This window comes from Paroedura picta, chromosome 13, assembly GCF_049243985.1.
Source record: "Paroedura picta isolate Pp20150507F chromosome 13, Ppicta_v3.0, whole genome shotgun sequence".
NCBI classification, from domain to species: domain Eukaryota; kingdom Metazoa; phylum Chordata; class Lepidosauria; order Squamata; family Gekkonidae; genus Paroedura; species Paroedura picta.
In genome coordinates, this window is record NC_135381.1 from 38,408,927 (window position 1) to 38,424,945 (window position 16,019).

The following is a 16,019-nucleotide window of genomic DNA, read 5'->3' on the forward strand; positions in this document are numbered from 1 at the left end:
GAGAACCCATGAATGCAGTAATCTGTGTCTTAATTGAGAATTGAATCTGCGGGGATCGGCACAATAAAAGCCACTGGCTTCAGCTTGTAACTCTGGCCACTTTAATATCTGCTACAGGGAGGGAAGCAGAAACTCAGCCCAGATCTTAAGCAGCAAGCAGGCAGTCCAAAAATTCCCTGCCCTAGTCAGAAGAACCTCTGGCCACTGATGTGCTAATACTTGCCATCTAGTTATTAAGCTAGATGGGAGAATGAACCAGCCAGATGACGGCCACCCTCCTCATAACTCTGATAGTATTTTGAAGGCTGCTCACATAAGGTTAGGCCAGATGTGTGCAACTGTTATAGAATGTGTTATGTTGGGACCAAGATGAAGAATAAAGACAGTTTCTAGATCCTAAGACAGTAGTTCTCAACCTGGGGGTTGGGACCCCTTTGGGGGTCGAACGACCCTTTCACAGGCTGGGGGGTGGGATGATAGAGATCGAGAGAGAGTGTTTGTCTGTCTGGAGCAACGGAAAAGAGCGAGATCGGCATGGTGGGACAAGTGGCGGAACTGAACTGGGAAACCCCGGAAAAAACCCAATCTTCACGCCATTGGTCAGTTTAAGTTTAATTTCTGTGAAAGAACACTTGCCTAATTTTATGAGGAAATGTATTAAAGGGTCACGACATTAGGAACTTTGAGAACCACTGTTCTAAGAGGTTTAATCCCCAATTACGTGACCACTAAACGATCTTATAGAGGGAAAAAAAAATTTTTTAATGGCAGAATGGTGATATTTCTCCCTTTTCAAACCGGCAGGTAAAAAGGCAATCCCCCACAATGTGTGCTGATGCATGGAAAGATCAATGCAAACAATTATTAAGCCTGATTTATGAATGCGAAGACTCTGAGCCATTTCGACAGCCTGTTGATCTCCTTTCCTATCCTGTAAGTGATTTAGAAAAATATTATTGTTTAATACAAGAGGGGGAGGCAGAAAACTGCACAGGAACCTGAAATGAGGGACTTAGAATCATAGAATCATAGAGTTGGAAGGGGCCATACAGGCCATCTAGTCCAACCCCCTGCTCAACGCAGGATCAGCCTTAAAACTTGAGCCTACGTAGCGAGCTGTGTTTGCTGCCGGCATAGAGCCGACCATTATGCACTTGATGCTGATTCTTTTGAAACTAACCCCTGTGCTTACTCATCCTACCTATCATCACAAATGCCTCTGGGCCTGGTATTTCACTAGGCACATACTACCAGTCTTGTATTTGCACTCTAAAAGCATTTGACTCTTGAAAAAAGATTTTGGCATTTTGAATTCTGCCTCCGTTGCTAGATTCTGTGCCTGCATAAAGCAGTCGGAGAATACACCAGCCCTACCCGATCCCTGATCTGAAATGTGATTGGAAAGTTTTATCTGCATGGCCAGTTATGCATGCGTATGTTAAGTGCCATCAGGGCTCTCTCAGCCTCCCCTCCCTCACAGGGTGTCTGTTGTGGGGGGGAGGAAAGGGAAGGTGACTGTAAGTCGCTTTGAGACACCTTTGGGTTACCAAGTTTTTGTCAAGCACCAAGTCAGCTATTGGTCTTCACCTGGAAAGTGGTATTACTCCAACGCTTGTCACAGTAGCTTCCACAGGCACAAAAATATAGGATCAGTATATGCAGTCAAAAGATAATTTCTTGTGCCACGTGGACATGTGGAGAAGCATCTGGTACGTCTCCACTGGTGAACCTTTTGACTTGGGACATTCTTCACAGCCTATCTCTTAGCTTGCTTTCTTTTTGGATGTTTGTGAAGCATTACATTTATTCACAGTTAACATAATGGGATTTTGTAGACAAGGGATTATGGAAAACAGGTCGATTCGGGGTCACTCAGTGTTTACTTAACCAATGCTCTTCTGTTTTGGGCATTATTATTATTATTATTATTCGATTTATTTCCCGCCACTCCCTACAGGCTCGTGGTGGGTAACAATAGTCTTAAAATCCCCCATTAAACCCCCCCTTAAAAGACTATAAAAATACCCAACATGGCGGAAAATACCACTCTCCCCTACCCGAACAAGAGCATTGGGGGATGGAGGGTGATGATGACTCCTTCAAACCCCCCAGGGGGGCAATGTTCTTCCTTGCCCAATGGATTATCCAATGAATGTGCATTCACTGATGTTCTTAGGACTACCGAGACATCGTAGATACACCAATGGACTTCAGCACTGTGAAGGAGACTTTGGAAGCGGGGAATTACCAAAACCCCCTTGAATTCTACAAAGACGTTAGGCTGATATTCTGCAATTCCAAAGCATACACTCCGAATAAGAAGTCGCGGGTAAGATGCAGTGTATAGCAATAAGCTGACATGGGCAAAGGAACAATTGATGTCTGGATATGGCAGAGTGTGAGATATTCCTTAATTTCAGTACAAAATTTAAGTCCTATAAAACCCTCTTTGTTTCTCAGTAAATTGCTTTATTCTCATAAAACTTGAAAACATACATTTGTGTATTCACACATGTAACATAAACCAAGACTATGTTTATTTATTTACTAGCAAGAAAGGCCATTGCAAGCAGGAATGCAATGGGCACTAGGACCCAGGGGACACCAGGAGGTGCAGATCTCTCTCTGTCTTTCTCTCTCTCTCTTTCCCTCTCGCTGCGTGTATCTCCATGTGCCTCGCAGCAGGAGCCATAACAGGTAATTAGGGCTCGTTCTTAGGAGGGAAGCAGGGCTGGTCAGCACACTCTCTCTGTGTCTCTTTGTGCCTCCCTCGCAGCAGGAGCTATAGGAGGGAATCTTTGGTCTGGCAGGGCTCTGTGTGTCTCTCTCTGTCTCTGGCATGGCTTAGAGGAATGTGGCTAGCGTCCAGGGAGGGAGGGCGGGAGCTGTAGGGGCAGGGCCAATCAGGGCCCTATTCCAACTTGGACAGCCGGACACATTCCACCCCCCAGGCTGTTTCACAAATATATAGAGGAATCATGGATAGAGGAACCATGGATAAGGATTTAGGGACTTATATACCGATCCTCTTGGACCTACCATTTCGGGGCAGTTTACAGAATCTTAAAGCTCAGTAAAACCAATATATACCACAATATAAAACAAGTTAACATTTATAGAACTACAGATTAATCACAGTTGCATCAGCCAAGATTCTTGGGATCGATAAAAGTTTATGGCCAACCAAAATGTTGGATATTAGGAAGAGTCAGAAGAGGAAGGGAGGGCAGAAGAAGCGAGCGGGAGGCCTGATCACAGGACAGAACATGTAGTGATCTCTATATATTATATGTAAATTACAAACATTGTTCCCCCCCCCCCATTTTAATGAATTAATGTTCTGAAAATGGCATGCACACGACAATATTTTGCACAGAGTCCTTTTCCCCCTCCATGGTAACCAGGTATTATGTAATTTTCTTTGTTTGATTTTAATATTGTTAACATATCAGAGCTTTACTTTAAAACGTAGCTGTGTACTTGAGGGTCACTATGTCTCCCAGTACCTGTTCGGTGTACAGTTGCCATTAGGCATGGCTGCCATTAACTGAGGAAGAGTTACAGTTTCCACATTTAGCAGATGTTATCCGAGACTTCTAAATACCTTAAGCATACTGAAGCAACATGCCTTTTGTGTAGTCTTTTACACCTTGTAGTTTAGAGATCCATCCTTGGGATTTTTAACAGGAATACAATTCTCCCCCTTTCCTGCCCTGAAAGTTGTGTCTCTTTGGATGCACAGGGGAGCTGTTCTCTTCCTCATCTGAGGCACTGGCTTGGCCGACCCCTCTTCTCCATATCAGGTTCAATGGTGAATGGGTGTTCTTCAGTTCTCCAGGATCCCCAGTTACTTGTTAAATTCACAGAGATTTAGTTTGCTCAATGGATTGCTACGAATGTAGAGCAACGTTTGGATTGAGAAACCTTGCTTCTCCCCCCCCCTCCCAGATCTATAGCATGACACTCCGATTATCAGCCTTATTTGAAAATCACATTAAAAACATCATTTCGGAGTACAAGACCTCAGTGCTGAGTCAGAAGAGGAGAAGGGTGGGGCCACAATACCGAAAACGACTGCAAAGCAGCAGCAGCTCTTCAAGCAGCAGGGTGGCCAGGTAACAATGGCAGCTCTTACCACTGTTGTTGTTGTTAGGTGTGAAGTTGTGTCCGACCCATCGTGACCCCATGGACAATGATCCTCCAGGCCTTCCTGTCCTCTACCATTCCCCGGAGTCCATTTAAGTTTGCACTGACTGCTTCAGTGACTCCATCCAGCCACCTCATTCTCTGTCGTCCCCTTCTTCTTTTGCCCTCAATCGCTCCCAGCATTAGGGTCTTCTCCAGGGAGTCCTTCCTTCTCATGAGGTGGCCAAAGTATTTGAGTTTCATCTTCAGGATCTGGCCTTCTAAGGAGCAGTCAGGGCTGATCTCCTCTAGGACTGACCGGTTTGTTCGCCTTGCAGTCCAAGGGACTCGCAAGAGTCTTCTCCAGCACCAGAGTTCAAAAGCCTCAGTTCCTTGATGCTTGACCTTCCTTATGGTCCAGCTTTCGCAACTGGGAAGACCATAGCCTTGACTAGACGCACTTTTGTTGGCAGGGTGATGTCTCTGCTTTTTAGGATGGTGTCTAGATTTGCCATAGCTTTACCATAGGCCTGGGGACCGGTACCGGTCTTACCACTAGTTTGACCATATATCACGGCAGAAGACCTGGCCCCTGTGCACGGAACCCGATCTGCATAATGTTGCCCCTGAGAAATTACAGTCAAAACTGTCCTTCCTGCAGTTGCCCAGCCTACGTATTAATTCATTTATCTAGGCACTACTCACCTCCCTCTCCAATTGTTGTTAAGCTCCTTAGATTAAACCGCTAATATAGGTAAATTGGACAATTCTTTGTGAACAATTAATACATTCTTCATATCTTCAGCCCCAAAAGAAAACAAAAACAACTGAAGATGCAGCCTAAAGCCACCCTGAATACCTTGCTGCCTTTAACGAGGACTGATTCCTCAATTTCATCTCGGGGTAAGTGAAATTCTAGAAGCTGTTGTCTTTTTGTACAAGCGGTCCAATTTCTGTAGGTATCACCAGTTGACCAAAGCTAGCCATGGGTCCCAGCTCAATCTCTTGTTTTGATCATCCTAAAACCATGATCTGCCCTTCACCCACTAGGGCAGGGGTTCCCAACCAGGAGTCCAGGGTCCTCGGGAGCTCCGGAGGGGGTCTGTGGCCTTTTGTCTCCTACCTTAATGGATTCAGCTACAAATTAGGGAACTGGTCGCTTCCATTTTTCCACCCTTATGCTTAATATTATTATTATTATTATTATTAGATTTATTTCCTGCCACTCCCTAAACGGCTTGTGGCGGGTCACAATGTCTTAAAGCCCCATTAAAACTCCCATTCAAAAGACTTTAAAATACTCCCAACATGGCAGAAAAATCCCATTCCTACCCCCTACTATTAAAGGGGGTGGAGAAGGAGGTCCAGCAATGTTAACTGCGAATTATATTCTTGGGACTATTCATTAGAGAAGCTTCTCTTAAAAATAAAAGTTCTTCGGTAGACGACTTTTACTTGAGATTCTGAAGAGCTGTTGCTGGCTAGAACAAGCGGAGCTGTGCCCAGAAGGACCAGTGGTCAGGCTCAGTTGGTGTAAGGCAGGGGTAGTCAAACTGCGGCCCTCCAGATGTCCATGGACTACAATTCCCAGAAGCCCCTGCCAGCGAATGCTGGCAGGGCTTCTGGGAATTGTAGTCCATGGACATCTGGAGGGACGCAGTTTGACTACCCCTGGTGTAAGGCAACATCCTTTGGGCTTTCCTGTTCCTCAGCTTCCATCACGATTGAGTTTATTGTGTTCAAAGTTTCAGATACTACTGAAGAACTGCCGGGCTCAGCTGCTGCTGAAGAGATGGACAACCAACCATGCACATCTGGTTTAAGCCAGCAGAATCGCAGCGGAAATAACACCGAGCTGGGCAAAAACAGGCTAATCAGAAATAAGTCCACTCTTGCCAAACAAGGTAGGAAGCTTTTTCTTCTTCTTTTTTTTTAAAGCTTCCTTTTCTCCTTTTATGTGATGAGGATTTCAGTAAATAGCGAACCTTTGTTCTCTCTGCCCGAAATTCATATGGTACCAAGTTTGGTGAAAACTTTAAGCAACAGGTGGAAATATTATTTCCCCAGGTTATTTGTTTGTTTATGACGGTTGGACTTTATGTATATTTAGCTGGAAGGGGTGCGTGCTTTCTTCCCTGACCTTAGGTTCAGTTGGATTACACAGTAGCTTGTGCTGGTGCTTGTTTGTTGCTCAGTTGGTTTCCATCGTTTTTATGCTAGCTGTTTTTCCTTGGAATGCCAGCCTCCAGGTGAGACCTGGGGATCCCTTGGAATTGCAGCACATTTCCACACTGATCAGTTCCCCTGGATAAAATGTATGCCGTGGAGGGTGGACTCTTTGACATTGTAGTACCCTGAGGTTCCTGTCCTCCGCAGATTCCATCCCTAAATCTTTATGAGCTTACCAATCTGTCCAGCCTGCCCCCCCTCACCCATCCTCTGCCTGTGGCTAGGAGGGGCCTGGCAACCCTAATTGTTAATTCTGAATGTCTTTATTGCAGCTGGATTCATTGGCAGCTTTACTAAGCTTTGTCTAGTCACTGGCTGCCCTTGACTATTGCAATTATTATTTTCAATTGCCTATTTGGAAGTTTAGCTTAATCAGTTTATCAATCAATCAATTTAATGCAGTTAACAACCAGCAACATTTCCAATGTAAAAATATAAAACACATACAACATTTAGTTACAATGCTAATCAGGTTTAGCTTAACTATAAGAGAAAGCCTAAATATTTTAATGGAAAAAAATGTGGAACTGCATGGAAAGTCAACAAAGCGCGCAAATATGTATTCCTCAACTGCTGTTAATTCTTTGTGCTCGTAGTGGCTTGCATTCTGTTTGGGTTGAACCATCACCATAGAGCAGTGGTCCCCAACCCCCGGTCCGGGGACTGGGACCAGTCTGTAGATCAGTCGGTACCGGGCCGTGGCTCCTCCTTGTCCTCCTCCCCGGCTGATGCCTGGAGGGCTGCCCTGCCACTCTGCCACCGGTTCACCTTTGGTGCTCTCTAGCAGCAGCCATGGCTGGGGCTCCCCCTTGGTGTGGCACTGCGCAGCTGCTGCTGGCAGCGCCCCCCAGTGGGTGGCAGGAAGTCATGGGTGCTGGAGGGAAAGCAAGTGGAGCAGGGGCTCAGGTGGCGGCAGTGACGTCCCTCGGCAAAAGACTACCCCCCCCCGGGCCTCAGTAAAATTATCAAGCGTTGACCGGTCCCCGGTGATAAAAAGGTTGGGGGCCACTGCCATAGAGGACATGCTGGCAACAGCAGCTCACAACTAAGAAATGTATTAGTTCGATTAGCAGATCTTTTCCAAGTAGGACGAAACATTTCCATTGACAGCTTGAGGCTTAAGCATGCTGTAGTGCTAGTGAAAATCCATGTATTATATGTATAATATGGGTATATATTTGATCTCTATAGATCAGCCTTCCGACAATCCCCTCGCAAATGGGAATGGGAGGGAGCCGCGGACAGCAGTCAAGAGGAAGCTCTCAAGTGCACCTGAAGAGGATGAGCCCACAAGGAAGGATGAGAGGAGAGACCAGAAGGAAGAACCAGGTCTATCCTCCTCAGAAGGTGGAGATTCAGGATCCAGCTTGAGTTCTGAGAGCCAGTGTGGCTCTGATTCAGACTCCGACTCAAGCAGTAGATCAGATCAGGACTACGTAGATGGAGACCACGACTACAGCAAGTCCCTACAAGTGAAACCAAGGAGGAGACTTCAACGGAGCGTCTCCAGTGGGCAAAGAAATTGGCAAGGCCGAGGAACAGGGAGAAGAGGAAGATGGGGCCGGTGGGGCAGGTTGAGCAGAGGAGGGCGAGGCAGTAGGGGAGGACGAGGCTGTAGCCGAGGAAGGCGAGGTGGACGGGGAGGAAGAAGAGGACGAGGGAGAGGAGCCTCCAGAGCGGCTTGCAGACCCAAGAGGCGACGTCTCGCTGATGACGAGTTTGAGAACCTTTTCGATGCACGCTACGGAGAGACCTCGCATGGCGGACGGTTGGGCAGGTCTCCTCGAATCAGAACCAGGAATGAAGGCAGGCGGACTGTTTTATATAATGACGATTCAGACAACGACACTTTTGCGCACACTGAGGATCCCCTGAACCTTGGTACTTCCAGGTCAGGTAGGGTACGGAAAATGACCGAAAAGGCCAGGGTCAGCCATCTCATGGGATGGAACTATTGACCAGTGGGGAAACCATAGAAGTGAGTGTTAGAAGATCAATAACCTCCTACTGCAGGGATTTTACCAGAAACAAATACCAACTTAACAAATTTTGTGTGAGGGGGACTCCACTCACATTTTTTTTCTGTGGTGCTTCTCCACTTTGCTCATGTGTTTTCTGTTTGTATGTCTGAAGACTTCTCATTGCCACATCACCTTGGCCAACAGAAGCCTTATCCATAACTTCTTTTCCATAAGGCATAAGTCCATTCTGTCAACGGACCATCGTATTTAATACGATTATGAAGTCTCCTGGTTCCTTTCCATTTGGTTTTTGGGGATCTTTTTGTGTGTGTGTGTGTGTCTGTGTATTATACAAACAGCACCTTCTTACAGAGTTTTTTTTAAAAAAAACACTGTCTGCCATCATGAATTCCTTACACACTGTAATAACTTTTGCACAATACGCCGATCCTTAAGGCAGCTATAAAATGTTTACAGTTTCTCTGTTGTGCGAAGGATCTGGATTATTTTAAATCTTATCCAGGCCAAATCTCCATGAATCGGTGCAGAAATGAACTGCAGAAATAGATGTTTTGATAGGTTTCCCCCCCATTAGTTCGTAGTTTCCTATTTTAAAAGAAAATGAGAGAAAAAGGGTTGGTGCCTTGTAAATATGTAGCAGACCTTTAATGTGAGATGTCAAACACGTGCATTAACATTATTTTTAAAAAGGAATACTTGAGAACGATGACGATCTAGATGCAAAGGTGCCAAATGCAGAAATTCTTTATGTCTATTTTTTCCTGCCACCTGGATATTTTTATAGCATTAATCGCCAGTAAGATGTTTAGCTTCAGTATTGCAATGTCTTCTCTTCGTGCTCATCTTTTCCCCTTAGGACATTTCCTGACTCATATTTTTGCTGTCATATTATTTGAGGAAAAACAGTGAGTTTTATGAGCTGCTCACGACACTACAAAACAGCTACTCAGTGAGAGGTGCATGTGGATGTGCATGTGTGCTATACTCATGACACTTTTCACAACGCTTGGTTCGTACCATCAGTTTAGCTTTGCAAGTCTCCACTTACTTGTTGGATCAACATCTCCTTACAACTAAGACCTATGGTGGTTAACCTTTTTGTAACTTTACTGAGCCAGTTAACAAGGACAGGGGCTTCCAGTGTGTGCTTTGAATGACAATAACATCCCAGTCCTTAAGATCAAATGTGCGGACACCCAGATTGATTATTGGCTGGAGAGCTCCAGTGCACATCAATGAAGGGTGACCATTCCCTCTTGCAATGCCAACTGGACACTGCCCTTTCAGTGAAGAAAGGAACCCATACATTTGAGGAGTTCCATGGATTTCTGCACAGGGATGCTGGCACTTGGTTTAATGTCGATATTTTAAAATAATTAGGTGCACTTAGTTATAACAACGTCTGTTAATGTATAGGATGTGAAAAGGGAAGTGGTGGTGGGGGTCAAAGAACCATTCTTTTCTTGACCACTTTAATTGAAACATCAGTCACCTTTTGACATTAAACCAAATTGCACAGGATCCCTGAGACAGGGGAGACGAAGAGACAGAAAGACAAAAACAGGACATTGTAGATCTTTGTAGATGTCTCAGTTCCAAGCCCACCTGCCTCACTGTACCTGTTGTGGGAACAAATTGCCGAAAGAATTGCCATCCTGGAGCACAGAAGAAATCTTAACAGGCTTACTGAGCTTTCCGTTATCATCAGTGTATTCAGGATGGAGTGATAGACTCCTGGGAATTCTTGTCACTCCCCCTTTATAATGAAATATAAATGCATTTCACCAGCATTTCGAATACGGCAAAACTTGTCACTCATATTTAGAAGTCACAATGCATTGTGAAAATGACAGCAGACCAAATCCCTTTTTTTTGGTTTTAAGTATTAACTGGATATGTGTTTGTATCTGATGACGAATTAGCCAGCAAGGGTGCTTTAGCAGCAGAGCCTTCACCAACCATAAAGAGTGTGCTGCGCATGACCTTTTGTAGACACATGAGAGAGAGAGAGGTGTTTTTGTTGTTCATTAGGTTATTTATGAGTTTGTTTTAAATGAGAATTCCCCTGCATCACATTTCTTGGCTTTTATTTTCATTCTCAAAGACTGTCTTCATGCAGCAGGTCAACTCTGCATTTGAATAATTTTTTTAGTCCAATATTGAATAGAGGTAAGGCCATGTAGTAATATCTAAAGAACTCAGTTTTGGCCTGGAAGATTAAATCAGCAGATCCTGTTCTGCAGTGAATGCATCTCCATTTCACACTCCAAGCTTTGCTTCTGGTTTGTTTGTTTTTTTGCTTTTTGTGTTAGCTTCTGGTCCTCTGGGTACTCCATTCTGTGCAGGTGGTTTGAGCGAGCTTTGCACTGGCAAATTGGAAAACTAATATTCCCCCTGAGTGCAGATGTACGGGCCTATGACTTCAGATGTAAGGGCCGATGGCTTCAAACCAGTGACATCTGAGGAAATCTATTTTCAGCAATTTGGGGATTGCCACATAATAACATCAAATCATCAATTATAGGAAGCATGCATTTATTGCAAAATGATTAAAACTAATTCATAGACCCAAAAGATAGCCTCAATTAAATTGTAAACTGTTCCCAGGCAGGGACCACAAATGCCTTGGACCATACACGCTTTGGCCAAATGGCCGTCTTCAGTCAAACATACACAATAATGTCTCCAGACTTTGAACTAATTGTAAAATTCTTGAAGTTGGATCTTGTTGAAATGGCTTTGAGATCAATGTCTATGACTCGAAGGAGATAAAATATAGAGGCCTTTGTCTAAATAACTCCCTGCCCTGGTTGAGTATTAAGTTGGTATTTCTGTGGTGTACCATCCTATCTTGGTCCAGAGAGATGAAATCTCAGATGCAGTATGAACCCTTCTTCTGAAGCTTCTTTTCTCTGGACCAGGTTAGGAAGGCACATAACAGGATCACCATCCTCAATACAGATACCCAACCAGGGCAGAAAAGTATTGAGAAAACGGCCTCTGTATTTCATCTCTGCCTTGTCGTCGTTTTGTTTTCCAAAGCCATTTCTCCTGGCTCCAAAGTTTAGAAATTGTTCATTAGTTCACTGTCCGGCATCACTAATTTGTATGTTTGGCTGCCACGTGTATGGTCCAAAGCGTTCAGGGTCCCTGTTTGACGACATGATATAATTAAGCTCTGTTTTGAGGCTATCATTTGAGCCCTGAAGTTCTTAATCATATTGCAATAAACATATTCATTTATTTGATGATTTTGATATTTTACGTGGAGAATCTCAATTGCTTGTAACATCATAAGCATGCGGGGCTGCTTGTATTCATCAAACTGCCAGCTCTCGCAATTTTGAGGTCTCTGGGGTAGTCATATGATATTAGTGTAGCATCCTGAGCAAAAACCAGTGACATGTGAGGAAATCTATTTTCAACAATTTGGAGATTGCCACATCTTAAAATCATCAATTATAGGAAGAAAGCATGCATTTATTGCAAAATGATTAAAACAAATTCATAGACCCAAAAGATAGCCTCAATTAAATTGTAAACTGTTCCCAGGCAGGGACCACAAATGCCTTGGACCATACACGCTTTGGCCAAATGGCCAAACATACAGTCAAACATACACAATAATGTCTCCAGACTTTGAACTAATTGTAAAATTCTTGAAGCTGGATCTGGTTGAAATGGCTTTGAGATCAATGCCTATGACTTGACGGAGATAAAATATAGAGGCCTTTGTCTAAATCACTCCCTGCCCTGGTTGAGTATTAAGTTGGTATTTCTGTGGTGTACCATCTTATCTTGGTCCAGAGAGATGAAATCTCAGATGCAGTATGAACCCTTCTTCCGAAACTTCCTTTCTCTGGACCAGGTTAGGAAGGCACATAACAGGATCACCATCCTCAATACAGATACCCAACCAGGGCAGAAAAGTATTGAGAAAACGGCCTCTGTATTTCATCTCTGCCTTGTCGTCGTTTTGTTTTCCAAAGCCATTTCTCCTGGCTCCAAAGTTTAGAAATTGTTCATTAGTTCACTGTCCGGCATCACTAATTTGTATGTTTGGCTGCCACGTGTATGGTCCAAAGCGTTCAGGGTCCCTGTTTGACGACATGATATAATTTAGCTCTGTTTTGAGGCTATCATTTGAGCCCTGAAGTTCTTAATCATATTGCAATAAACAGTGCCGTGTGAGGAAATCTGCTTTCGGCAATCTGGAGATCACCTGCCAGCTTCCAGGGAAGCAATAGCTTTGGCTTTTCTTAATGTTCCCACAGTCACTCAATACCATTTGAGCCATATGGAATCCTTCATATGAAATGTTAACTGGTTTGCTCAACCTGAGAAGATGCTAGAGGTCTCTCCGAAGGAATCATAGGCCCTTACATCTGTTTCTTTAACCTTAAGATCCTTACTGTCACTTTAAATATGACAGCCTTTGAATCTCCTCCCACCAGCATCCTGAATGGAGTACAGTTCATTCCACCATTTTGAAGCCCACCTCATCTTTGCATGTGTAGTCACCGTGGTGTCTGTGTATGGCTCAACCTTTATGGCTTGTTCTTTGTATGTTAAAGCAAGGTTATGAATGATCATTCGGTTTGGTACTTCGGCTAAATCAGTGATGTGGCCAGACTCTTTTAAGTTTTCTGCACTTTGTAGTTGTTCCACTTGCAACCAAAGAAAAACCCAACCAGAAAAGGGAGCAGCTCAAAACAAGCAGTGCCTGTTTCTGGCTACTTTTGCCCAAAGGCAGTGGATAAGTTTTGAATGCTTGTGTCATTCTCTGATTTGTTTCGGCGGCTGACTTGAATGTCTGTTCCAACTGGCAATACCGGAATGACCTTTCCTGAAATGATGCCAAATTGTGCTTGAATACAAACCTCCCAAAGGGAACAGGATATTTAGAAAGAAGGAGATTGTACCAGGTTTCATTCGCTAGTGACAGAACCATCAGATCAGAGTGGGTTTGAAGGATTCCACAAAGAGGCCAGAGTTCCTTTGTACATGCTGACCATCCAAAATGTAGCCTTTGTGATCATTGCCACAAGTAAAATAGAGTAGTTCCATTGGGCTCAATTGCTTGCGGCATCGTAAGAGTGCGGGGATGCTATTTATTCATCATGCCGCTCGTCCCTGCAGACAAATGACAGTACTGTAGCATCCTCAGCAATAACCAGTGACATGCGAGGACATCTATTTTCAGCAATTTGGAGATTGCCACATAATAACGTCAAATCATCAATTATAGGAAGCATGCATTTATTGCAAAATCATTAAAACTAATTCATAGACCCAAAAGATAGCCTCAATTAAATTGTAAACTGTTCCCAGGCAGGGACCACAAATGCCTTGGACCATACACGCTTTGGCCAAATGGCCGTCTTCAGTCAAACATACACAATAATGTCTCCAGACTTTGAACTAATTGTAAAATTCTTGAAGTTGGATCTGGTTGAAATGGCTTTGAGATCAATGCCTATGACTCGACGGAGATAAAATATAGAGGCCTTTGTCTAAATAACTCCCTGCCCTGGTTGAGTATTAAGTTGGTATTTCTGTGGTGTATCTTCCTATCTTGGTCCAGAGAGATGAAATCTCAGATGCAGTATGAACCCTTCTTCCGAAACTTCCTTTCTCTGGACCAGGTTAGGAAGGCACATAACAGGATCACCATCCTCAATACAGATACCCAACCAGGGCAGAAAAGTATTGAGAAAACGGCCTCTGTATTTCATCTCTGCCTTGTCATCGTTTTGTTTTCCGAAGCCATTTCTCCTGGCTCCAAAGTTTAGAAATTGTTCATTAGTTCCCTGTCCGGCATCACTAATTTGTATGTTTGGCTGCCACGTGTATGGTCCAAAGCGTTCAGGGTCCCTGTTTGACGACATGATATAATTTAGCTCTGTTTTGAGGCTATCATTTGAGCCCTGAAGTTCTTAATCATATTGCAATAAACATATTAATTTATTTGATGATTTTGATGTTTTATGCGGAGAATCTCAATTGCTCGTAACATCGTAAGTGTGCGGGGCTGCTGTGTATTCATCCTACCGCCAACTCTCGCATTTTTGAGATCTCTGGGGTAGTCAAATGACAGTACTGTAGCATCCTGAGCAAAACCCAGGAAATCTATTTTTGGCAATTTAGGAAACACCTACCAGCCTCCAGGCAAGCAATAGCTTTGGCTTTTTTAAGGACCCACAGTCATTCATTTGAGCCATGTGGGATCCTTCATGGTGAATTCTGCTGTCATGGCCTTAACCTATACAGTATTTATCAAATGGTGCTTATAAATACATATTCCATGCATGGATGTGGGTACGTCAAACCTGATATTAAGCAAACTGGAAACCATGTAATAATTTTGCCATATACCAGCTATGAAGTCTGTGCATATTCCATTCAATATTAATACTACAGAGGAAAAAACAATAGTCTTGATTAAATTGCAGTTCCTGCCTTGTCTGTTTATCCCCCACCCTGTACCCCCACTGGGAATGTGAGTGCTTGGAGTGTGGTTGAATGAAACTCTTGTCAGTATTCAAATATGTTAATTGAATTTTTTTTTCTGTTCAAATCCTAACATTTGTTGTTTCACATAGTTTGGCAAATTTCCACTGAATCCCCACCCCTTTAAAGTCAAGTTGTGTTCATTCATGTTGTAGGTTTCTATAAACAAGGTTGTTCTTGGTTTTCTTATTTTTCCCACTATACCCTAGGATACCTAATGCATATTCATAATCTATAATAGCAAACATTTGGTTTTAGAAATAGTGATTGTTACCCTCGAATTTGGAAGGAGTGGCCGAACCATTTGCCCCAAACCTCCTGTATCTGTCTTGTGTTATCTCAAAAATGTAAAATCTTCTACCAAACAATAATTGGGAAGGGGGAGGTTTATACACCCAGATTTGAGCTGTTATTGTCTTGCTTCTGTTTTGACTTCAGAAGATGCTATGTGTCCATATCTTTACATCCGCTCTCTCAGGTCCCTTTAAAATGAATGCTTCAGGGATTTTTAATGCCACTTGAGGATGGCAGACCAAATGTAATATTTATATGCAATGAGCTATTAGTTTTTTGTAATTGTAAAAAAATTGTACATTTGTACACAATTTTTCTAGAGGGGTTTTGTTTGGGAGGGAGGGGGGGAGAGTTGCTTAATGTAATTTAGATTGTTTCATTTCCCAGTTGTGGGATTCTCTTAATTAAAAAAACAAAAAACAACAAACAACAAAAGCCTCCAGTAGTTTCATTTTTATTTTGCATTTCATTCATATTCTACCTACAAAAGGAACGTCAGAGCAGCCCTGTTGAACCTCTGGTCTAGTACCCTGCTTTGCAATGTGGCCCAATAGATACCACTAGGAAGCCTTTAAGAAGAAGACTTGGTTCTTATATGCCACTTTTCACTATCCAAAGGAGGCTCAAAGTGGCTTACAGTCGCCTTCCCTTCCTCTCCCCACAACAGACACCCTGTGGGGTGGGTGAAGCTGAGAGACCCTTGATATCACTGCTCGGTCAGAACAGTTTTATCAGTGCCGTGGCGAGCCCAAGGTCACCCAGCTGGTTGCATGTGGGGGAGTGCAGAATCAAACCCGACATGCCAGATTAGATGTCTGCATTCCTAACCACTTCACCAAACTGGCATGGCGGTAATCCCTATCTCCTGCCCCCCGGCCC

At 43.5% G+C, this 16,019-nt stretch overlaps 1 protein-coding gene across 3 annotated transcripts in view; it reads left to right on the top strand.

Moving 5' to 3' along the window:
* The window catches only part of BRWD3 (bromodomain and WD repeat domain containing 3), a 77,468-nt gene extending 61,972 nt beyond the window's left edge, over positions 1 to 15,496 (top strand). For 2 of the 3 annotated variants that reach the window (XM_077309010.1, XM_077309012.1), the window contains 6 exons: positions 805 to 933; positions 2,177 to 2,329; positions 3,949 to 4,115; positions 4,931 to 5,028; positions 5,871 to 6,029; positions 7,546 to 15,496. In XM_077309010.1, the coding sequence (XP_077165125.1) occupies positions 805 to 933; positions 2,177 to 2,329; positions 3,949 to 4,115; positions 4,931 to 5,028; positions 5,871 to 6,029; positions 7,546 to 8,312 (1,473 nt within the window). In that variant the 3' untranslated portion in view covers positions 8,313 to 15,496. The remainder of the gene's footprint in view (positions 1 to 804; positions 934 to 2,176; positions 2,330 to 3,948; positions 4,116 to 4,930; positions 5,029 to 5,870; positions 6,030 to 7,545) is intronic. The other variant, XM_077309011.1, reaches the window with a different exon arrangement.
* Positions 15,497 to 16,019: the final 523 nt, after the last annotated feature.